The sequence below is a fragment of the Pseudophryne corroboree genome, chromosome 1 (genome assembly GCF_028390025.1).
Source record: "Pseudophryne corroboree isolate aPseCor3 chromosome 1, aPseCor3.hap2, whole genome shotgun sequence".
Classification (NCBI taxonomy): domain Eukaryota; kingdom Metazoa; phylum Chordata; class Amphibia; order Anura; family Myobatrachidae; genus Pseudophryne; species Pseudophryne corroboree.
Window position 1 is genome coordinate 1,056,543,525 of NC_086444.1, and position 25,158 is coordinate 1,056,568,682.

Here is a 25,158-nt window from a genome sequence, read left to right on the forward strand (position 1 = left end):
TGTGGAGTTTGTATATTCTCCCTGTGCTTGCGTGGGTTTCCTCCGGGTGCTCCGGTTTCCTCCCACACTCCAAAAATATACTGGTAGGTTAACTGGCTCTCTCCAAATTAACCTTAAAGTGAATGTGTATGCGTGTATGTGTGGTAGGTAATATAGACTGTAAGCTCAACTGGGGCAGGGACAGATGTGAATGCCCAAATACTCTCTGTAAAGCGCTGCGGAATATGTGCGCGCTATATAAATAACTGGTAATAAATAAATAAATAAATAAAAATTTCAGCCAATCCCTGGCAGCTTCCTCTTAAAAAATGGGGCAAGTCAGTCTTTAACGCTGCTGTAGCTTCAGTCTTCCACTAATTCTTCCCTGAACCTCAGGATTTATATGAAGGAATTACATCCGACCTCCTCAGTTCCTTCCTGCTGTTGCGACCACTTCTCCAATGAATGCGCAGTTTTCGGATCCTCATCATCAGCCCACTGTGACTAACTCTCCCTACCTGCAGCCGAACCCTTACCCTCCCGCAGCTTAACCCTAACTCTCCCCATAGTGCCTAACCCCCCCTCCCCCCCCTCGCAGCCTAACCCTAACCCTCTCCGGCATACTCACGTTCGGAATGCTGACTGTTGAGATACTGAGCGGTATTGGAATTCCGGTGCCAGCCTTCTGACAACCAGCATCTTGACGGTCGGGATGCCAACTATATCCAGTAGCAGATCTTGCTACAGGCAAGCAGGATTTTTGCCCGGGGCGCCGCCTTCCGGAGGGCGTCGCCGCCGTCCAGAGGGCACCGCCACTGTGGCAAGATCTGCTATTAGTGCCGCCTGGTGCTGTGTAAATGCGGTGATGTGCGGTGCACGATGAAGTCATCACGCACCGCACTGCATTGTGGGATCGGCACATAGACGCTAGAGGTCATAATTGACCTCTAGTGTCTATGCGGTGCTATGGGAGAGACTTCATGACGTCTCTCCCACAGATCCGAGGAGCGGCGCCGGTGGCCGGAGACAGAGGGCAGCAGTGGTCGGGAAGCAGGAGCGGGGATTGTATAAATTATTTTGCTTTTTTGTAAGCAGCGCAACTAGGGGGCACAACTCTACAGGGAGCACAGTACTGGGGGCACAACTCTACAGGAGCCACAGTACTGGGGGCAATACTACTGTGGGCACAGCTACAGGGGGCACAGCTACAGGGGGCATAACTGACCACGCCCCTTCTCCATGAAGCCACGCCCCTATTTGTTCGCCCTGGCGCCACAAGGTCTAGATCCGGCCCTGACTATATCCCTGCTAACTATACGGTAATATTTTTAAATAGTTACTGTATATAATAGTATTACTGAGTTCTGTCCTATTTAAGTATTTCAGAGCAATAAAGGACGAGACATCAATGAAAGAAGGTTACTGCATGACCTTGGGTAAATATGAGCAATAAAACACAACTTCAAAAAGGCTATTTAATATGGATACTGTCTCTAATATGCAATCCAAATGCCTGGCTTGTGTTTACCTGAAACCTTAGCGCTCAGCAATTCCTCCTGAGCGTCCTGCCTGACTTCTTTGTCATCTGCCATACTCTTCCTAAGGATTACTGAAACAAAAATGTTAAATTTCACATACATAAATTATGAATATACAGAAGACTTGACCCAAATACACACAAGCAAACATCCCTCCAATTCGCATTTATAACCAAAACCTGCTTAATGCCTCACATATTTATGGACTGGCCGCAAGGAAGAACGATTTAAGAATGAGATCATTAAAATAGTATATATCACCCACTTTCAATAAAATACTGTAGCCTCTACAAGGCAGATGCATGTAAGAGCGGACACTCTTCCACTGAAGGCTCAGAGTACAATGAGTTACTGTAAAATGTCTGTGGGGCTGATTCAAACTGGAAAACAAGTTGGTTTTGTGTATCTTGTGTGTTTTCACACTGTGCAGGCTCCGGAGCCCAACGTATGCCCCTACAAGCGATGGTGAGTTATGCTGGTGGGATATCTCGGCAGCTGAAATCCGAATGGTCAGGATGCTGAAAGCGGCATCACCCAGGCGGAGCCCAGTTAGAATTTTAACCCTACCCCAAACCCTAAGCCACCCCTCCCGCAGCCTAACCTTAACCGTCCCCCCATGTAGCCTATTCCTACCCACCAGACCCCCATTCCCCTACTAACGATCCCACCCATGGTCTTTTAACAGATGTATGCAGTGCACATGTGCTGTATGTATATATTTCACACAAATAAATCCAACCCTATATGAGGCCATATGTGCATAATTATTCTACCAGAAATAAATTAGTACATACTGTAACAAGGACATAGCTCCAACCTACTAAGGGGTCTGGCAGTAAAAGGGCGCTTTATCCTAGAGGAAACAGTACACACTTCATATAACTTCAGAGCAAACGTATCCAGACAGTTACATGATTTTGAATATAAGGAAACTATAACTGTACATATGAATCAAACTACTATGCCAGAAGCTACTAAGGTAATTGTTATTGTGCTGTGTTGGGACTGGGCTGACACAAATCCTATGCTAGAATTCCACCTACAGTAATACCACTTTTCTCTTACGTCCTAGAGGATGCTGGGGACTCCAAAAGGATCATGGGGTATAGACGGGATCCGCAGGAGCTTGGGCACACTGAAAAGACTTAAACTGGGTGTGAACTGGCTCCTCCCTCTATGCCCCTCCTCCAGACCTCAGTTAGACTTTGTGCCCAGGACTGACTGGACACTTACTAGGGGAGCTCTCCTGAGTTTCTCTGGAAAAGACTTTGTTAGGTTTTTTATTTTCAGGGAGACCTGCTGGCTACAGGCTCCCTGCATCGTGGGACTGAGGGGAGAGAAGCAGGACCTACTTCTTCTTAGTTTAAAGGCTCTGCTTCTCGGCTACTGGACACCATTAGCTCCAGAGGGTTCGATCACTTGGTGCGCCTAGCTGCTCGTTCCCGGAGCCGCGCCGTCACCCCCCTCACAGAAGCCAGAAGACAGAAGTCGGGTGAGTATGAGAAGACCAGAAGACTTCAGGACGGCAGAAGACTTCAGTAAAGGTACAGCGCAGTGGCAACGCTGCGCTCCATGCTCCCACACACATTTCCTCCAGCACTCACAGGGTGCAGGACGCTGGGGGCGCCCTGGGCAGCATGTTACTGGGTCTTCTGGGGCCGGCAGATGTTTGTTCGGTGCATCTGCACCGTTTTCGGGACCCCCGCCGGCATTTTCGTAAGTTTGAATTTGGCGGGCTGAAGCGCGCCGGGAGGGGGCGGAGCTTAGCCGCGCGGCTCACAGGCGACATTTTCTCCGCGTGTGCAGGCAGGAGTCGCTGGTCCGGGACCTCCACAAGCTCCATCAGAGTAACGGGGAGCTTATCGGGAGGGGGGGACACAGTAGCTGGTGCATATTTGGTTAATTGGGCAGCGCTGGTACATATATTTTTCCTTGGTGGGATATATGGGCGCTGGGGTGTGAGCTGGCATACTCCCTCTGTGTTTCTCTGTCTGGGTTTCCTTGTGGACCTGTCCCCTACTGAGGCATTGTATGTGTGTGTCGGTGGGTCGATACTAGGTGTCGACATGTCTGAGGCTGAATTTTATTCACCGGAGGAGGTTTTGGGGGAGGCAGATGTGGGTATGGAGTTGGCTCTGTCGACGCAGCCGACACCTGACTTACTTGCACTGTTGAATACAATTAATTCTAATGTCACTTCTTTATCGAAGAGATTAGATAAATCTGAATCACTGACACAGGTGTGGAAAAAATCCATAGAGGATGCTTTATCACAGGTACAGACCCCGTCGGGGTCGATAAAGAGGCCGTTCACTCAAGTGGTAGATACGGATACCGACACGGATTCTGAATCCGATGTCGACTTCACTGAGGCTCGTTTACACCCTAGATTAGTTAAGAGTATTCAGTACATGATTGTAGCTATAAAAGATGTGTTATGCATTTCTGAGGAACCTGCAGTACAGGAAACAAGGATTTGCTTGTTTAAGGAGAAAAAACCTGAGGTACAGTTTCCCCCCTCTCATGAGATGAATGCTCTTTGTGAAAAGGCTTGGGAGTCGCCAGACAAGAGGTGGCAGATTCCCAAGAGGATTTACATGGCGTATCCTTTTCCATCAGTTGATAGGGGAAAATGGGAGGCGTCTCCTAATGTTGATAAAGCTTTATCTCGTTTGTCTAAAAAGGTGGCGCTTCCGTCTCCTGACACGGCAGCTCTCAAGGATCCGGCGGATCGCAAGCTGGAGACGTCTCTAAAGTCCATTTTCGCTAATACGGGTGCATTGCTCAGACCTGCTGTGGCGTCGGTATGGGTGAGTAGTGCTATTGCTAAATGGGCTGAGAATTTAGCTTCTGATATGGATACCCTTGATAAAGATACTGTTCTTTTAACTCTTGGTTATATCAAGGACGCTGCAGATTACCTGAAGGATACGGCGAGGGATGTTGGTCTCTTGGGATCAAGAGCCAATGCCATGTCGATTTCGGCCAGAAGGGCGCTGTGGATACATCAATGGAATGCTGACGCGGATTCCAAGAGAGCTATGGAAGCGTTACCCTTCAAAGGTAATGTCCTGTTTGGGGAAGGCTTGGCGGACCTGGTGTCTACCGCGACGGCGGGTAAGTCCTCGTTTCTTCCCTATGTTCCCACACAACACAAAAAGCCACAACATCAGCAGATGCAGTCCTTTCGTCCGAATAAATACAGGCGAGGAAAGGGTTCGTCCTTTCTCACTTCAAAAGGTAGAGGAAGGGGAAAGAAGTCGCCTGCGGTGTCAGGCGCCCAGGACCAGAAGTCCACCCCTGCCGCTACCAAGTCCACCGCATGACGCTGGGGCTTCCCTGGGGGAGTCCGTCCCGGTGGGGGGCCGTCTGCAGTTCTTCAGTCGGGTCTGGGTCCAATCGGACTTGGATCCGTGGGTTCTAGAGATTGTATCTCAGGGCTACAGGCTGGAGTTTCAGGAGACGCCCCCTCACCGGTTTTTCATGTCGACCCTGCCAGTGTCTCTTCCCGACAGGGAGGTCGTGCTGGCAGCAATACAAAAGTTGTGTCTTCAGAGGGTCATTGTTCCCGTTACCCCGTCTCAACCGGGGGAGGGGTTGTACTCGAGCCCCTTTGTGGTGCCGAAACCGGACGGTTCGGTCAGACCGATTCTGAACCTAAAATCCCTCAATCCATACTTGAAAGTTTTCAAGTTCAAGATGGAATCTCTTCGAGCGGTGATTGCCAGCCTAGAAGGGGGGGATTTTATGGCGTCAGTGGACATAAAGGATGCCTACTTACACGTCCCAATTTATCCTCCGCATCAGGCTTTCCTAAGGTTTGCGATACAGGATTCTCATTACCAATTTCAGACGTTGCCGTTTGGGCTTTCCACGGCCCCGAGGATTTTGGTCATGGCGGAGATGATGGTTCTCCTTCGCAGGCAAGGGGTTACAATTATCCCGTACTTGGACGATCTCCTGATAAAAGCAAGGTCCACGGAACGTTTGCTGAGGAGTGTGAGTTTGGTACTGTTGGTGCTCCGGCAGCACGGTTGGGTGCTGAATTTGCCGAAATCTCAGTTGATTCCGGCCACTCGGCTGTCGTTTCTGGGCATGATTCTGGACACGGAGTTACGAAGAGTATTTCTTCCAGAAGAAAAAGCTCAAGAACTGCAGTCAATGGTCAGGGAACTTCTGCGGCCGAAGTCTGTGTCCATCCATCAATGTACTCGGGTTCTGGGAAAAATGGTTGCGGCGTACGAAGCCATTCCGTTTGGCAGGTTTCATGCCCGGGTGTTTCAGTGGGATTTGCTGAGCAAATGGTCCGGGTCTCACCTGCACATGCACCGGAAGATAAGTCTATCTCCCAGAGCCAGAATTTCTCTCCTGTGGTGGATGCAAAGTTTTCACCTCCTGGAAGGTCGCCGGTTCGGTATCCTGGACTGGGTGCTTCTGACAACAGATGCAAGTCTCCGGGGCTGGGGCGCAGTCACCCAAGGAAGAAACTTCCAGGGGAAATGGTCGCTCCTGGAAGCTTGTCTTTACATCAATGTTCTCGAGTTAAGGGCCATTTACAACGGCCTGCAACAAGCAAGAAGCCTTCTTCAGGGTCGACCTGTCCTGGTACAGTCAGACAACATCCCAGCGGTAGCACATATAAACCGTCAAGGCGGAACAAGGAGCAGAGCGGCAATGGCGGAGGCCACAAGAAACCTTCGCTGGGCGGAACAACACGTGAGTGCTCTGTCAGCAGTCTTCCTACCGGGAGTGGACAACTGGGAAGCAGATTTCCTCAGCAGACACGATCCCCATCCGGGAGAGTGGGCTCTTCACCAAGAGGTATTTGCAGAGGTGACAAAGCGTTGGGGAATTCCGTTAATAGACATGATGGCGTCTCGTCTCAACAAGAAGCTTCCGATGTATTGTTCCAGGTCCAGAGACCCCCACGCAAGTGCAGTGGATGCCCTGGTATCTCCGTGGGTGTTCAGGTTGGTGTATGTGTTCCCTCCGCTTCCTCTCATTCCAAAGGTACTGGGGATCATTCGACGAGCAAGGGTTCAGGCGATTCTCGTCGTTCCAGATTGGCCAAGAAGGGCCTGGTACCCGGATCTTCAGGAGTTACTTGTGGAAGATCCTTGGCCACTTCCTCTAAGAGAGGACCTGTTGTTGCAGGGTCCATGCGTGTTTCCAGACTTACCGCGGCTGCGTTTGACGGCATGGAAGTTGAGCGCCAGATCTTAGCTCGTAAGGGTATTCCTGGGGAAGTCATTCCCACTCTCATTAAGGCTAGGAAGGACGTTACGGCGAAACATTATCACCGTATTTGGAGAAAGTATGTTTCCTGGTGTGAGACCAAAATGGCTTGGGTCGCTTTCTCCATTTTTTGCAGGCAGGTGTAGATGCGGGCCTAAAATTGGGCTCCATCAAGGTACAGATCTCGGCTTTGTCTATTTTCTTTCAAAAGGAATTAGCTGTCCTCCCAGAGGTTCAGACTTTTGTGAAAGGAGTAATGCATATCAATCCTCCGTTTGTGCCTCCTGTGGCTCCATGGGATCTTGACGTGGTCTTACAGTTTCTCATGTCTTCCTGGTTTGAGCCTTTGCATAAGGTTGAGTTGAAGTTTCTCACTTGGAAGGTAGTCATGCTGTTGGCGCTGACGTCTGCCAGGAGGGTGTCAGAATTGGCGGCTTTATCTCATAAGAGCCCGTATATGATTTTTCATTCTGATAGGGCAGAATTGCGGACTCGTCAACAATTTTTGCCGAAGGTGGTGTCTTCGTTTCACATTAACCAACCTATTGTGGTGCCGGTGGCTATGGAGACTGGGGCGGTTCCAAAGTCTCTGGATGTGGTGAGAGCTTTGAGGATCTACGTCGCCAGAACAGCTGTTGCCAGGAACACTGAGGCGCTGTTTGTCCTGTATGCTTCTAACAAGATTGGTCATCCTGCTTCAAAACAGACTATTGCACGCTGGATTTGTAGTACGATCCAGCAGGCTCATTCTTCGGCCGGGCTACCCGTGCCGAAGTCAGTAAAAGCTCATTCTACCAGAAAGGTGGGCTCGTCTTGGGCGGCTGCCCGAGGCGTATCGGCTTTACAGCTTTGCCGTGCAGCCACCTGGTCAGGGGCAAACACTTTTGCCAAGTTCTATAAGTTTGATACCCTGGCTGATGAGGACCTTACGTTTGCTCAGTCGGTGCTGCAGAGTCGTCCGCACTCTCCCGCCCGGTCTGGAGCTTTGGTATAGATCCCATGGTCCTTTTGGAGTCCCCAGCATCCTCTAGGACGTAAGAGAAAATAGGATTTTGGTACTTACCGATAAATCCTTTTCTCCTAGTCCGCAGAGGATGCTGGGCGCCCGTCCCAGTGCGGACTGTTACTGGCAATGTTTTCGTGTTGGTTAACTTGGTTTGTACACGGGTAGTGTATTTCTGGTTTTCAGCTTGTTGCTGTTGTTATTTCATACGGTTATCTGGTTTACTATTACTCCGGTGATACGGTATGTTTGTGGTGTGGGCTGGTATGTTTGTAGCCCTTAGTTTACACAAAAATCCTTTCCTCGAAATGTCCGTCTCTCCTGGGCACAGTTCCTATAACTGAGGTCTGGAGGAGGGGCATAGAGGGAGGAGCCAGTTCACACCCAGTTTAAGTCTTTTCAGTGTGCCCAAGCTCCTGCGGATCCCGTCTATACCTCATGGTCCTTTTGGAGTCCCCAGCATCCTCTACAGACTAGGAGAAAAGGATTTATCGGTAAGTACCAAAATCCTATTTTATACCGACTATAGCGGGTCGCACCTGGGAGCCTGACACTGCAGCCGATGCAGTCCATAAAAGATGGAGTTTTGCGCATGCGCAGTCCGACCACCGCTTATGCGTAAGTCCATTTTGCAGCTGCTAGGACTAGACTGGCATCAGTCGGGAGCTCTCCTCCTCCTACTACAGGCAGCTCCTGAAGCAGCAGCTACCCTCCTCCAAAGAGGTAGTAGAATAGTTAGATTCATGACTATGGGGGTAATTCAGACTTGACCGTAGCCGCAAACTTGTTAGCAGTTGGGCAAAACCATGTGCACTGCGGGGGGGGGGGGGGGGGGGGGCAGATATAACATTTGCAGAGAGAGTTAGATTTGGGTGGGTTATATTGGCCCTCATTCCGAGTCGTTCGCTCGGTAATTTTCATCGCATCGCAGTGAAATTCCGCTTAGTACGCATGCGCAATAATCGCACTGCGACTGCGCCAAGTAATTTTACCATGAAGATAGTATTTTTACTCACGGCTTTTTCTTCGCTCCGGCGATCGTAGTGTGATTGACAGGAAATGGGTGTTACTGGGCGGAAACACGGCGTTTTAGGGGCGTGTGGATAAAAACGCTACCGTTTCCGGGAAAAAAAGCAGGAGTGGCCGGAGAAACGGGGGAGTGTCTGGGCGAACGCTGGGTGTGTTTATGACGTCAAACCAGGAACGACAAGCACTGAACTGATCGCAGATACCGAGTAAGTCTGAAGCTACTCTGAAACTGCTAAGTAGTTTGTAATCGCAATATTGCGAATACATCGGTCGCAATTTTAAGAAGCTAAGATACACTCCCAGTAGGCGTAGGCTTAGCATGAGCAACTCTGCTAAATTCTCCTTGCGAGCGATCAACTCGGAATGAGGGCCATTGTTTCTGTGCAGGATAAATACTGGCTGCTTTATTTTTACACTGCAATTTAGATTTCAGTTTGAGCACGCCCCACCCAAATCTAACTCTCTCTGCACATGTTATATCTGCCCCCCCTGCACTGCACATGGGGGCTAATTCAGACCTGTTCGCTTACTAGAGTTTTTTTTGCAGTCCTGCGTTCGCATAGGGGAGTGTATTTTCGCTTTGCAAGTGTGTGAACGCATGTGTAGCAGAGCTGTACAAACAGATTTTGTACAGTCTCTGAGTAGCCCCGGACTTACTCAGTCGCTGCGATCACATCAGCCTGTCCGGGACCAGAATTGATGTCAGGAACCCTCCCTACAAACAGTTGGACACGCCTGCGTTTTTCCAAACACTCCCAGAAAACGATCAGTTGCCACCCAGAAACACCTTCTTTCTGTCAATCTTCTTGTGAACGCCCATGCCAACGGATCCTTCGCACAAACCCATCACTGAGCGGCGATCAGCTTTGTACCCGTGCAATGCGCCTGCGCATTGCGGTGCATACGCAAGCGCAGTTTAGACCTGATCACCCACTGTACGAAAACGCAGCCTAGCGATCAGGTCTGAATTACTCCCTAGGTTTTTGCTCAACTGCTAACAAATTTGCTGTTACGATCAGGTCTGAATTGCCCCCTCTATCCTTTTATTTAAAGAATTGTGTCCATCCACTATTTCACAGGAACATCCTTGACACAGAAGTCACCAAGTGAGTGGGGCAGACAATTGGTTATAGTCATGCATCCAGTAAGTAAGTCTGACACGAAGAATAACGCAACTACATCACAGGCTTTAACTGTACAAATGCAAATGGGATAAGTAGAGTATTTGCTCAAAGCAACCAATCAGATTCTAGCTATCAATTATTGTATACTCTATGTTCTATAAAATTATAACTAGGAGCTGATTAGTTGCTATGGGGACATTCTCCCTCTTTAGAAGGTTTGATACATCTCACCCTATGGTACTTACATTTTTCTCCCTATGGTAATTGCTTTAATTTTGTCATTGACCATAACCAAGCTTATGAATTTACCAATGCACATTAAAATTGCATCTTAATCTAATCAGGGCTACACCAATGTTTGACACTTGTATATTTCCATGAACGTTCCCTTGATATGTCACTCTATGAATATATGGCTTACTGTATAATCTGTCTCTTCCTTTGATCAATGTAAAGTGCAGTTTTATTTCACCATGTTTACATGTACTGTATACATATGATGTATGTTATTGTTTCCACCTGTCAATAAAAACTTTTTGGGGGAAAAAAATTGCATCTTAAATTATCAAAAAAATTATTTCATCTTCGAGGTTTGGGAGAATTATATCTTGATTTTGGCCTTGTCTCTCCGGGACCAAATTTTTAGGGTGGAATTCCAATGTGAGTGACTACTTCCGCCCAGCCGGATCTGCACAGTAATAGCCGCGCTTTATGGCAGCCGATTTTGCACAAAAGTGTCCACTGCCCTATACTGTAGCGATCACTTTTGTATGTATTCGGCAGGGCGTGCGAAGAGTGTGAGATGCGGTGCAGTTGCTGGCGTTAAAAAGCTACGGCCACGGCAATAGCAATTTGCACCCTTTGTCTGAAACTGAAGTCACCCATAATGCTTTTCAACGTACTACTTTACATGCTTCTCCCTTAGAGTACTTGATTATGACCCACCAATTGTTATTTCTTCAGTGTAATATTGGCCGTGGTTTATACCCTTTTTTGGTATTGAGCCTCAGACTTGTGTCTTTCATACATTACTATTCTTACCAGCACTGTCATTCCATACTCTTTTTACTTTTTGATGTTTGTCCTGCTTTCATTTTTGCTTGACACGATGGCATGTCTCTTGCTTACTGGACTTTGCGCATTATTCAGAGCTGATCGCTGTAGACGTTTTTGCCATCTGCACACGTGAAGCGGCTGCAGTTCGCATGCAGGGGTTATTATAATGCTACTGCATTCCAATGATTGACAGGCGATGGGCGTCCAGGGGCAGCGGCACAGTGTTGGAGGGGAGGAGAGTAGGAAACGCAGGCGTGTCATGGCCGTTTTCGGGGCCAGCTGATAACATCACTTATATTTCCTGCAATTGAATTGCGATCATATCGTGGGGCAGCGCCACACATGCTGGCTGGTCTAGCCCTCTGCTGGGCGGCCCCCAGCATGTAAGTAGAACGGTCGCAGTTTTTGCTAATTCAGCAAAATCTGCGATCAACTCTGAATAACCCCCATTATCTGTATACTGTTTATGTGCTTCAATAAAAACAAATGTTTAAAAATCAAATGATTTCAGAGTTTGCACATGAATATAAATCCTCTGTAAACATGGACAGTAGAAGGCTCTCTCAACATTTTTATAAAATAATTTGACAAACATGTCACTTGTCCGGGTCTGGTATGTAATACCAGCGGTCGGGATCCCGGCGGTCAGGAGGCTGACGCCGGAATCCTGACAGCTCGCCGCGCTTTGGGCCCGGTGGCGAGCTTTGCTCACCACACTATTCTATTCCCCGCTTGGGAATACGGGGCTTTGGTCGGGATTCCGACCGCCAGCATTTCATCTGCTGTCGGGATTCCGGCGTCAGTCTCCTGACCGCTGGGATCCCGAAGGTCGGTAAAGTAAATGCATCCCTTTCATCCATGAGTTAAAATAAAACTATCTAGCTGATATAGCTAAACTTATTGATAACTGGACTAATCAAATAATTGATGATGAATGTTATATATTTACATAAATCCATTGATCACATGATACATAGGGCCAGATGTACTAAGCCTGAAAAGTGAAAAATATCACAGTGATAAAATACCAGCCAATCGGCTCCTAACTGTCATTTTTCAAACACAGCCTGTAACATGGCAGTTAGGAGCCGATTGGCTGGTGCTTTATCACAGTGATATTTATCACTTTTCAGGCTTAGTACATCTCCCCCATAATAATGTATGATTAAACGCTTGTCACTTATCTGTGTGTCTTGATAGCGATGAGTAATTTATTGTGGTTATTACCCTGGCTAGGAATATACATAACCTGTGTTTCATGAATGTGGGGCTGATTTATCAGCGGGAGAAAAAATGTAATTTCGGCACAAATATTGGGATTCTCACTATCAACTGGGCTTTTGAACACTTTAACAGAACAGCAAAGGATTACGGCTGGTGGTAAGGATTACCACTGGTACTTCTGGATGGCTTCTGCTGGCTCCCCTCCTCCTTCGCCACCACACCTATGGCGGGATGAATCAAAGGTAAAAATGTGGTCAAAACTCTGAAAATGAGGCACCAAGCACCGGAATGCGATACATTCTGGAGCATGGACCTGGTAGCCAGCTCCATCTGTAGATGGCAGTGCCTAATAGACGCCTATGGCCTTCTTTTCACAATGTACACTGAGAGGAATCCAATCGGGATCCGCCCCTAATAACATATTGGTGGATATATGTGTTCTGGAAGGGTGATCTTCTGTATGCCGAATGCCGAGATCCCGGCGTACAGTATACCGGCGCCGGAATCCCGACACCCAGCATACGACAAATATTCTCCCTCGTGGGGGTCCACGACTCCCCTGGAGGGAGAATAAATAGCGTGGCGCGCCACCATGCCTGCAGCGTGCCTGCAGCGCTCGCTGCGCTGTTGGTATGCTGGCGGTCGGGAGCCTGGCCGCCGGCATACCACACTACACCCGTTTTGGAATAAGTCACCCTGCTGGCACTGCACCAAATGCTTGCTCTAGGCTGACTGGAGTGTGCATGTAGATTGTATCTTATTATGCTGGGAGCGAGAGTACTATCAATTAAAGTTAACAGATAATTTTATTGTAGAAGCCATCTAATGTAAAAGCTGAGATGTGTCATTTGCTGGGGTATTATATATTTACAGAACTATATCTGAAATGTTAGTTACATGCAGATGGAGCCACCCGGGTGCGCCTAATGCTGAGAGCCAGGCGCGTGTGACCATGATGGAGTCGCGCTCCATTCGCGTCCGGATGGAGACGCTCACAATGGGACCGTCTCTGTGCACTCCCGGCGTGACTAGGCGGACGGCTCGCCTAGTAACACCGGGAGTGCACGCCTGCGTTGGAGCCGCCTCAGATGAGTGCAGCTCCATCTGTAGTTGTTTAAGTTGGAAAATCATTATGTTCACAGAGTTCAGCCAAATCCCAGTTGATCCAGAGAAAGACGGATAACTATAAAACATAGTCAAAACTGCCCAGAGGCGTAACCAAAACTCTCTGCAGCGGTCATTCATTTAATGCCCCGTAATGGTGCTCTAGTTTATTCTATGAACCATCATAGTACCCTAGTTTACATGAAGACACATTGTAGGGCTGCCTGTACACATTATGGCACAAAGTATCCCCAATTCACATTATGAAACAGCGTCACCAGTTTATATTATACCACATTACAGAGCCCCCTGTATATACTGTGCCACATTACAGTGCCCTCCAGTTCAAATTATGCCACGGTACAGTGTCCCAGTTCATATCATACCACACTATAGTACCGCCATTTCATATTAAAGTGCCCCAGTAATTATTATGTACCATTATAGTGCCCTCCATGTTACAATGAGCATATCAGATTATGATACATTACAGTGCCCTCTAGTTCATATTGTGCCACATTACAGTGCACCACTACCATTATAACATCCACTACACATTCCTCTCACTAAAAATGTAATGTCACACAAGTCAGGCTGGGCAATGGATCAGACCCAATTGCTTAGCAGGCAAATCTGGGAAATTAGTATGCAACTTTATAACTTGGCTTCAGGCCCCCTTAAGCCTCTGGGCTCCATAGCAATGGTACCCCTTAGGGAATTTTGTGTGAGTCTGTCCATTTTTTTTAAAGCAGCAATCATTTACAAGGCAAAAAGCAGGTTGGTTTTGCCTTGTAAACGATTGCTCCTTTAAAAAAAGGGCAGACTCGCACAAAATTGTTACTTCAGGAACAAGAGAAATGAAGATAAAAACAGACGTTTGGCACACGGTGCAATGAAAGGTGGTGTTCTGATTATGCTTCTGTGGAACTTGACTTTGCCCAAGGAACCTGACTTAGGGGCTCATTCAGATCCAATTGCTGCTGTGCCAATCAGGTACTAACTGCGCATGCGTATGCACCGCAATGCGCATGCGTGTCGGACAACAACAAACGGCAGTGCCGGTCAGCGACAGGATGGTGCGAAAAAACCCATCGCACGGGTGTTCGCAAGGTGATTGACAGGAGGAAGCCATTTGTGGGTGGTAACTGAGTTTACTGGGAGTGTCTGGAAAAACGCAGGCATTCCCAAGCGGTTTCAGGGAGGGTGTGTGACGTCAGCTCCGGATCCGATGAGCTTGTTCACAGACTGTACACAGTGGAAAAATCATTAGATGGTGAGTGTGCTGCGAACGGATTTGCAGATGTCCACTGACTGAGGGATTTTTTGCAGCTCGTACACATGAGATCACACACTTGCACGGCTAATATACACTCCCCTTGGGCGGCGACTATCTGATTGCAGGGCTACAATTTTAGTAGCCCAGCGATCAGATCTAAATGACCCTCTTAAAGTAACTGCTCTTCAGAGGAACCGAATTGAGGCAGAGATTCTTTCAGGGTGTGGTGCAGGTGAAACTGTTTATACATCGTATATTCCTTATCCCCAACAATTTTCCTTTTCATTTCAAGTGCCTGCAGTTCCTGTAAGCATCTGCTTCGCTATGATGATCAACAAATCACAGGGGCAAATGCTCAGGGCTGCAGGTGTAGATCTCAGGACCAGCTGTTTTTCCCATAGGCAGCTTTACGTGGCTGCTCTCGAATTAGCTGTTACAAGCATTTTTTTGTGTTAATCCCTGTAGGAAAAACAGCAAATATTGTTTTGTAATCAATGTGCACAATATTAGATGGCACTGTCTTTGTAAAATTGGATACGCTGAGCAATAACAGACATTAACGCGAGTGAAGTCACGGGCAGACGCTAGTAAGTGATAATATTCTGTCTACTCTGGATGCAGCAGACTGGTGTAGCGTGCTATTATTTATTATATGATCTATATGAATATATAGAATCTTCTCTATCACAGGGGGCAAATGTTAGTTGTGAGCGATGCTGGAGTTGGGCCGCCGGAACGGTGTGGGAACACTCATAATGGAAGCACACTGCAGGCACAACATTGCTCATTTTACCTTGCACCCCTAGAGCGGGAATGAATTAAAATGAATGATATTGCTCTCTCGCAATTTCCTGCGATGTGCACAGCCGCAGATAACGTGTAACTGAATTGTACCCACACAGTCACCTAATGCTGTTCAATCTATAAATCTATCCATCTGGCATGAACTCTGCACTCACTACAAACGGGGGGTATTCAATAGCTGTAGAGAACTGGAAAGCAAACTTCTGCTCAAGTAATAATCTTGTTGTTGATGTTATACTGTAGATGGGAAGCGGTGCTCAGGAAATGTACTGATGTTGGGGTACCATATTCTACCTTGATTGCACATTGCGGAGAGATGAACACCCCTGAAAGTGTACTTTTAATGCCATCTCTATCATTTAGAAATAAATTGGCACCATTTTCCCAGTCTCTTAAGAAGACCATAAATTATAGACCTTTATTTGATATACACGTTTACTGGTTGTTTTACTGTTTGTTTTTTTACCTGCATTTGCTATTTGTAACTTATATTAGTAGGTGTGTTCTCATGCATCTTTGTGGGTAGCACAGAGTATTCTTTTATACCTGGTGGTAATACACTGACATTGCACAGCAGAAAAACCATCTGCTCCCCACATACAAAGACTCAGGTTACTCTTATTCAGCGCTATCTTTTAAGACATCTCACTGGACCGTCACATGGAAAGTGAATAACAAAAGCTTTCTAAGTAGACAGGTCTTCACTCGTACAGACATTTTATTATATTCCGAAGTATAATGTTCTCATGTTACCAGAGTCATTTACCATCCCTTAGATGACTTTTACAGAAATAAGTTTTCAGTGTGCATCACTGCATACTGTATGTCAGACCTCAGCGTCTAACGGCAGCTTCACGCTACTATCGTGTATGAGATCACTATGGCAGAGATGGGTATTTTTGTTTTTTCGCTCTCAGAATAAGAAACGTACTCCCTACTTGCAGAAACAACATCAGCAGAGTCAGGAGAGACTGAGATAAGAAAACTGTTGCAGTTCAGAGTAAAGTAAAGTTTTGCATACAGTGATAAATGTGTTTTCCGGTGGGATAGGTAAGAAATGTAAACATTAATGGAATTATTGAACAGTCAGAAAAATAAAAGATAGAAAAGACACAGGCGCTTGGTGGAACAAAGCTGACTAGGTATTACTTGGTGGAACCCAACCACAAAAACAGAAATAATAGAAAATAAAGAAATAAATGGGAGGTTCCGGTTTCCTTCCTTCCCCCCTCCAAGCGTCTCATACTGCCTTGAGGAAGAGTTGAAAGCAACTCGAAACGCATTGGTGGCGTGACCTGGCTGACTTACCTGCATCCATAACAGTCTATCGTGGTTAGCACTGGTGAGACGCTTGGAGGGGGGAAGGAAGGAAACCGGAACCTCCCATTATTCACTCACTCCTTTGCTCCTCGCCAGGAGCTCAGCACGGTACTACAGGTTGAGTATCCCATATCCATATATTCCGAAATACGGAATATTCCAAAATACAGAATTTTCTGAGTGAGACTGAGATAGTGAAACCTTTGTTTTCTGATGGCTCAATGTACACAAACTTTGTTTAATACAAAAAGTTATAAAAAATATTGTATTAAATGACCTTCAGGCTGTGTGTATAAGCTGTATATGAAACATAAATGAATTGTGTGAATGTACATACACTTTGTTTAATGCACAAAGTTATTAAAAATATTGGCTAAAATGACCTTCAGGCTGTGTGTATAAGGTGTATATGTAACATAAATGCATTCTGTGCTTAGATTTAGGTCCCATCACCATGATATCTCATTATGGTATGCAATTATTCCAAAATACGGGAAAATCCTGATATCCAAAATACCTCCGGTCCCAAGCATTTTGGATAAGGGATACTCAACCTGTACTTTACTTCTACCCTAACCTTGTGGTGAAGGAAAGGTTTTAAACAACATTTTATGAAGAAACGCTCTCAACTGTTTTTATTGTGGAAATAATTTGACATCTTTTTAGGAACTGTATTCCACTATTTTTGGGATTTTTTTCTGTTTTATATTCTGCATTTCTGCAAGCAACTGTGGGGGTCAATCCGAGTTGATCGCTCGCTGCCGTTTTTTGCAGCGCAGCGATCAGGTCACTACTGCGCATGCGTATGCACCGCAGTGCACAGGCACGTTGTACAGGTACAAAGCGGATCGTTGCTGTGCGATGGATTTTACGGAGAATCCATTCGCACAGCCGATCGCAAGGAGATTGACAGGAAGAGGGCATTTGTGGGTGGCAACTGACCGTTTTCTGGGAGTGTTTGGAAAAACGCAGGCGTGTCCAAGCATTTGCAGGGCGGGTGTCTGACGTCAATTCCGGGACCGGACAGGCTGAAGTTCTGAGCTGCTCAGAAACTGCACAAGCTATTTTTGTAGCGCTCAGCTGCACATGCGATCGCATGTGCAGCGTGGGCAGCGACTATGTGCTTGCTGGCTGCAAAAAGTAGCTAGCGAGCAATCAACTCGGAATTACCCCCCCCCCCAAACCCCCCCCCATATCAGACCTGATGTAGAAGAAGATTGTCTCTAAATGCAGTGAAATAAGGACATTCGGACAATTCTGGAATTATAAACAGAATTTTTATGATAAGGTGATATTGTATAAGGAAGGTGCCAGAGATATTTCTTTATTTACTATTATTAATGGAATTACACAGCAACCACAATCTTTGTGTAATATCATAAGACCAGCTACACAGGTATGAGCCTTAACAGGTATAGTAAACTGATCATGTTCAAGGTAGGGGTAAAATCAGAACCATTAACAATGTGAATGGGCATTTCAGAACCATGGACAGTGCATGTCAGAATGAAGGACAATGGTGGTCACTCCGAGTTGTTCGCTCGTTGCCGATTTTCGCTATGCTGCGATTTGTTGCTAAATGCGCATGCGCAGTTATTTTACACAAAACTTGGTAGATTTGCTGTGGAGCCTACTGCGCTTTTCAGTCGCACTGCTGATCGGTGAGTGATTGACAGGAAAGGGGCGTTTCTGGGTGGTAACTGAGCGTTTTCCGGGAGTGTGCTAAAAAAGGCGGGAGTGTCAGGGAAAAACGCGGGAGTGTCTGGGGAAACAGGGGAGTGGCTGGCCGAACGCAGGGCGTGTTTGTGACGTCAAACCAGGAACTAAACGGACTGAGCTGATCGCAATCTAGGAGTAGGTCTGGAGCTACTCAGAAATTGCAAGAAAATATTTAGTAGCAATTCTGCTAATCTTTCGTTCGCTATTCTGCTAAGCTAAGATACACTCCCAGAGGGCGGCAGCCTAGCGTGTGCAATGCTGCTAAAAGCAGCTAGCGAGCGATCAACTCGGAATGAGGGCCTATAGAAGAACTTGCTACAGTACTGATCATAAACACATGAAGGGACATTTCAGAACCATTGACAAGGGAAAGGGATTTTCAGCACCATGGACAAGAGAGGGGACATATGGTCAGGGTAAAACCAAGTTGGGTAAAGGACCTCTGATGTCACCAGGAGGAGGAGCAAGGCCAGAACATGGTCCTTGCTCCACTCCGCTTCACTCGCCACCAGGTTACTAAAGGGAGTAGGTGTTGGCGTGGATAATGAAAGTGCTATCCCGTGGCCTAGTTCCTTCCCCTGATGTCAGAGGTCCTTTAGCCCACTTGGTTCTAGCATCTACCATATGGTCAGTGTTCTAAGAAAAGCAATCCTTCAGTGCATAGGGGTTATTCAGAGTTGTTAGCAAACCAAAAAAGTTAGCAATTGGGCAATAGCATGTTGCACTGCAGGTAGGGCAGATGTAACATGTACAGGGAGATTTAGATTTTGGTGAGTTATATTGTTTCTGCGCAGGGTAAATACTGTCTGCTTTTACATGTTGCCCACAAATGTTAGCTATATTTTTACCCTGCCATTTAGATTTCAGTTTTAACACACCCCACGCAAATCTAACTCTCTCTGCACACGTTACATCTGCCCCACCTGCAGTGCAACGTGGATTTGCCCATTAGTGTGCTTTTTTGGTTTGCCAACAACTCTGAATAACCCTCATAGTTAACATACGTACAGTAAGCACACAAAGCACATGCTTATATAATAATTACATAGAGTAAAACTACCTTGAATTCCTTTACAACTACACATGTAACAGTACAGTATACTGTATTCCCCCAGTGCTCTGGCCACGATGCAAAGTGACAACATTTTTTGAACCAATAAAATATAAAATTCCCGCTATATTTGACGCATCTTTCTAGTTCTGTTATCAGAATTACTATTTACTCACCACAAAATGAAGGTCTTGGTAACTTGCCTATAACCAGACACTTGCTGTTTCTGAGAGCTGTCTTCAATTGCCAGGGTGCTGCTATACTGCAGGGCACATACTTTATGGTGGTAACATGGAGAGGTCCACATCACATCACTTAATTAGCAGAGCTGGATAAAAAAACAGGCTGATTAGTCACCAGTCCTGTCGCTGTGTGATTCTTACAGTACAGTAAAATATATACAACGGAGCAGGATTAGTCATTTCTTGAAACCAAATTGAAAAAGATCCAACTGAGCGTAATTATCATTTCCTAAAAGACAAAACACATTTTTTCTTGCTTAATCTTTCCCTATCAGCAACACAGATATGTATACATGAAATAAACAGTTTTACATATGTGCAATAAAAATATCTTATTACTGCATATACTGTACACTTCTCTCCAGGACATAATGCAAATGTACTAGCCAAAGAGTTACTGGGTCACATCATCGATTGGAAAACTGGTCACATATTCATAGCAGACTCTTTTTGGGTCAGATGTATTAAGCCTGGAGAAGTGATTAAGCAGTGATAAGTGCAAGGTGATAACGCACCAACCAATCAGCTCCAATATTAAATCGACAGAAGCTGATTGGCTGGTTGTCATCACCTTGCACTTATCACTGGTTTATCACTTCTCCAGGCTTAATACTGTATATCTTATACCTTGCTGTCACATTCTGGGAAACTCCTATTACTGATCCGCTATTGAACGTCCAATGATCACTCCATGAAACAAGCAAGAAGCACTGTAATGCTGACCCACAGCCGCAGCTCCCACTGGGCCTGAATCGTGAGACGTGCAGATCATGTCTGGGTGCGATTTATCATGGACTCTCAAATCCAAAAATAAGCAAATGGCAAGTTGAGCATTTCCCCTATGAACTACCCTGAACCGCCCACAGATCACAGAAGCATCTCAAGTAATACTGATGTCGTACTCAGATGCATACACCATCACATACTTTGGTATACGAGCGAGCATGAATGGTTTCCAGGATTTTTGCGCAGATCCTTTTCTACAAAGGTGGATGGACAAATTGGACGGAACCAGATGTCTGCAGCTTATACTAAGCAGCTGGTTCCCATGGAGATGTTTGTGTGATGGATAGACGTTGGCAGGTGACCACACACAGACATTAGTGGGCTCACATCTAGTGACATTTGCATATATTGCTGACAGTACTGCAGTATGTTTGGCCAGCCTCAGACAGCAAATCTACTGTAACTTCAATCTGGTATTGTTTCTGGATTGCCTATAAGCTCCATGTGTACAATTACAACAAGTGCTTGAAATTGAGACCCTTAGATCTCATTATTTAACACTTTTACATTATAGTCTAAAGATTGGGGGTTGATTCTGAATCACATGCAGGGAAAACATTGGGTGCAACCGGATGTGTCTCAATGGGGTATGCAGTTAATTTCCCGTCTGTCAGAATCCCGGCAGTCGAAGTACAGACGCCAGAATTCTGACAGCGGTAACAATGCCGGCGGGTGAAATCCCGACAGATGCCCAGTATTCCCTCTAGGGTGGTGGTCCTCGCCACCATGCGAGGGGGGATAGAATAGTGCTCACCACTGAGCCTGAGGCGGGGCGAGCGCAATGAGCCCTTGAGGGTACATGTTACGCTCAATGTCGTGATTTCGACTGTCAGGATTCCGGCGTCGGTCTCCTGACCACCGGGATCCCGACAGTCGGGAATTCATACTGAATCCCTCAATGGCTACAGCTGGGGTATGCAGATCAAAACTGTATGGAGATTCATGCAATTTCACTGGACGTCCCTTGGCGGTAACTGCAGGAGGAGGCTAATAGGCGGAGGCATGTTGGTATCAGACATTGCATCAGAAGATGGAGCTGCCCTGACAACAGCGGCCATGGTACCTCGGACATTCTGTGCCTGCCACAAGCGTTTGCAATGTCCAATAATGTGGCCAATGGTTCACCAATAATGAATCATTGTTAGCACATCAGCGGGTTCGGATTGCAGTCAGTGGCACCTCAATCAGATGCCCATCAAGCTCAGCACTGACATAAAGACGCCGTAAGCAGCTGCTACTGCAATTGCGTCCACTTCTGAATGGGAAGCGGTTATGTAACAGACGGTCAGGTGACCGCTGGTCACTATACTGATGCTGAAACCCCGACATTCGGCAACCAACGGTCACCCATACCCAACCCCTCTGAATAACCCCCTGAATATCAAATTAACTTATGCAGTCATGTTCATTTCAGAAACGCAGTGTGTGCAGAGGCCTATAAACATCTAATGAATACGCCTCAGGTGCAGTCATGACAGTCGCCAGATGGAGAATAAATGCAAGTCTACCGGGTACAGATAATAAGAAAGGATTGTCCACACAGTTACTGTAGGTTCTGAATAAATTATGAAACAGTATTTATTGTATAGTTGAGAAATTATGAATATCTAATCAAGTCTCATCAAGAGATGGCAGTTTCTTATTCACTAGGTATTGATTAACAAGAGTGGATTCTTAAACTACAGGTGATGCAGAATGAGTAATCTAGTTACTTGTATGTGGGGGATCACCCAGGCAGGGCTAGATATATAAGCATTCCAGTTAGCAAACTCAGATGAGCAACAAACATACAGGTCAGGTGACAAACTGACAGCCCCTACAATGACATACCCTACACACTGCTGAAAGGGGCCCTGGCATACAGGAGCCCTTGTCAACTGCAGTGCATTCCCTGGCATACAGGAACCCTTGGCAACTGCAGTGCATTCCCTGGCATACAGGAACCCTTGGCAACTGCAGTGCATTCCCTGGCATAGAGGAACCCTTGGCAACTACAGTGCATTCCCTGGCATACAGGAACCCTTGGCAACTGCAGTGCATTCCCTGGCATACAGGAACCCTTGGCAACTGCAGTGCATTCCCTGGCATAGAGGAACCCTTGGCAACTACAGTGCATTCCCTGGCATACAGGAAGCCTTGGCAACTGCAGTGCATTCCCTGGCATACAGGAAGCCTTGGCAACTGCAGTGCATTCCCTGGCATACAGGAACCCTTGGCAACTGCAGTGCATTCCCTGGCATACAGGTACCCTTGGCAACTGCAGTGCATTCCCTGGCATACAAGAAGCCTTGGCAACTGCAGTGCATTCCCTGGTATACAGGAACCCTTGGCAACTGCAGTGCATTCCCTGGCATACAGGAACCCTTGGCAACTGCAGTGCATTCCCTGGCATACAGGAACCCTTGGCAACTGCAGTGCATTCCCTGGCATACAGGAACCCTTGTCAACTGCAGTGCATTCCCTGGCATACAGGAACCCTTGGCAACTGCAGTGCATGCTCTGGCATACAGGAACCCTTGGCAACTGCAGTGCATGCTCTGGCATACAGGAACCCTTGGCAACTGTAGTACACCTGCAAAGGAAAAGTAAAAAAAATAATAATAATAATAATCACAATAAACAATTGAAAATAATAGGATTTTAGTACCTACCGGTAAATCCTTTTCTCTTAGTCCGTAGAGGATGCTGGGGACTCCAAAAGGACCATGGGGTATAGACGGATCCGCAGGAGCTTGGGCACACTATAAAGACTTAAACTGGGTGTGAACTGGCTCCTCCCTCTATACCCCTCCTCCAGACCTCAGTTAGAAAACTGTGCCCAGGAGAGATGGACATTTCGAGGAAAGAATTTATTGTTACAAACACGGTGAGTGTCCTACCAGTTTACACCTCAAACACACCGTAGAACGTGGCATTCAGTAGAATACCAGCCCACGGCATGAACAAAACACAGCCACATGCTGAGAGAATATGCAACACAAACCGTGTGTCCACATAAGCAAAAATAAGACCCCGCATGCCATGGCATGAAAAACGGTAGCAACCGCCTGACAGAGAAGACACACCACCAGGGTGTAACCAAAAACACTAACTGCAGACACAGTACGCACTGGGACGGGCACCCAGCATCCTCTACGGACTAAGAGAAAAGGATTTACCGGTAGGTACTAAAATCCTATTTTCTCATACGTCCTAGAGGATGCTGGGGACTCCAAAAGGACCATGGGGTTTATACCAAAGCTCCAAAACGGGCGGGAGAGTGCGGACGACTCTGCAGCACCGAATAAGCAAACAAAAGGTCCCCAACAATCATGGTATCAAACTCGTAGAGCATAGCAAAAGCGTTTGATCCCGACCAATAATCCGCTCGGCAAAGTTGAACCGCCTAGACTCCTCGGGCATCCGCCCAAGAAGAGCCCATCTTTCCATTAGAATGGGCTTCCACCGACTTCGGTCACGGCAATCCAACCGTAGAACAAACATGCCAAATCGTATCACAGATTCCGCGTGTAACAGACTGCATACTGCAGTCGCCCCAAGCATGTTGGGAGCATACCGGACAAACAGAGCCTCTGTTTCTCCAAACTAAGCCAAATTGGCGACCTAACTATTCAAATCCCCGGTAACACCGAGAGACTTTGAATTAGCTAATGCCTAAGTAACCACCGGCATCAAAAATAGACTGTTTTCTGCGAAACCCAGAAACCACTCTTTGGCAGAACTACAATCCGAGTTCACAATTCCTCTCTATCCACCTGGAAGATCAAACAAGGCTCTTGTGAGACAAAACCACCACTTCCGACACCCGCCTTGCGGACGCCAAAGCCAATAGCATGACCACTTTCCAAGAGAGAAATTATTATTATTATTATTAGTATTTTTTTAAAAGAAAATAATAAGGCCATACTGCACCGAAATGGAGCCTAACTGTAGGCCTGCATCCAGACCGGCTTGTAAGTATGGATAAGAACGACCTAGCTGATTCAGACCAAGACACAGAATTACACCCAACCACGACGGTAAGGCCTTGCCGTCACTTCTGCCCTAGCCTGAAACATTGAGGAAATGGCTTCACTGAGAACATCCTTCCAGCTTAGGATATGGCATTCAACCGCCACGCCGTCAGACGCAGTCGCGGTAAGTCTTGATACACGCCCTGATCTAGTTGTAACAGTTCCTCATGTAAAGGAAGAGGGCAGGAATCTCCATGAGCAAATCATGAAAAACTGGATAGCAAAACCTCCTTGGCTAGATCAGATCCGAGAGGATCGCCTGAACCTTTGTTCTTCTTACGTTTATCACCTTCAGAAAAAATGAAAGAGGAGAGGCCACATAGACCGACTAAAAACACCCACGGTGTCACAAGGGTGTCCCTTGACCTGAAACAATATCCCTGAGGCCTCTCGTTGAAGCGAGATGCCAAAATGACCAATTGCGACCCTCCACAAAAAGTTGTCACGTCTGTGAAAACTTCTCGACGATGACTGAATTTTTCCCGGATGGAGATCGCGTCAGCAGAGGAAATCTATTTCTCCTTCGTTTACCACCGGTACGAATACTACCAGACTTTTCGCCCCACGGCAAAACTGTGCATCTTCTGCCATTGCCGCTTTGCTCCTTGTTCCGTCATAGCGGCTTACTTACGCCACTGCTGACAAGTGGTCTGGC

The 25,158-nt window shown here is 46.6% G+C and overlaps 1 protein-coding gene across 2 annotated transcripts in view; it reads right to left on the bottom strand.

The window, feature by feature from the left end:
* Positions 1-25,158, bottom strand: part of CRACD (capping protein inhibiting regulator of actin dynamics) — a 318,205-nt gene that overhangs the window by 177,991 nt on the left and 115,056 nt on the right. Inside the window, exons 2-3 of one of the 2 annotated variants that reach the window (XM_063920884.1) lie at positions 19,639-19,790; positions 1,508-1,588 (exon numbers count right to left, since the gene is read on the bottom strand). In XM_063920884.1, the coding sequence (XP_063776954.1) occupies positions 1,508-1,571 (64 nt within the window). In that variant the 5' untranslated portion in view covers positions 1,572-1,588; positions 19,639-19,790. Of the gene's footprint in view, positions 1-1,507; positions 1,589-19,638; positions 19,791-25,158 lie in introns of those variants that run through there. The other variant, XM_063920885.1, reaches the window with a different exon arrangement.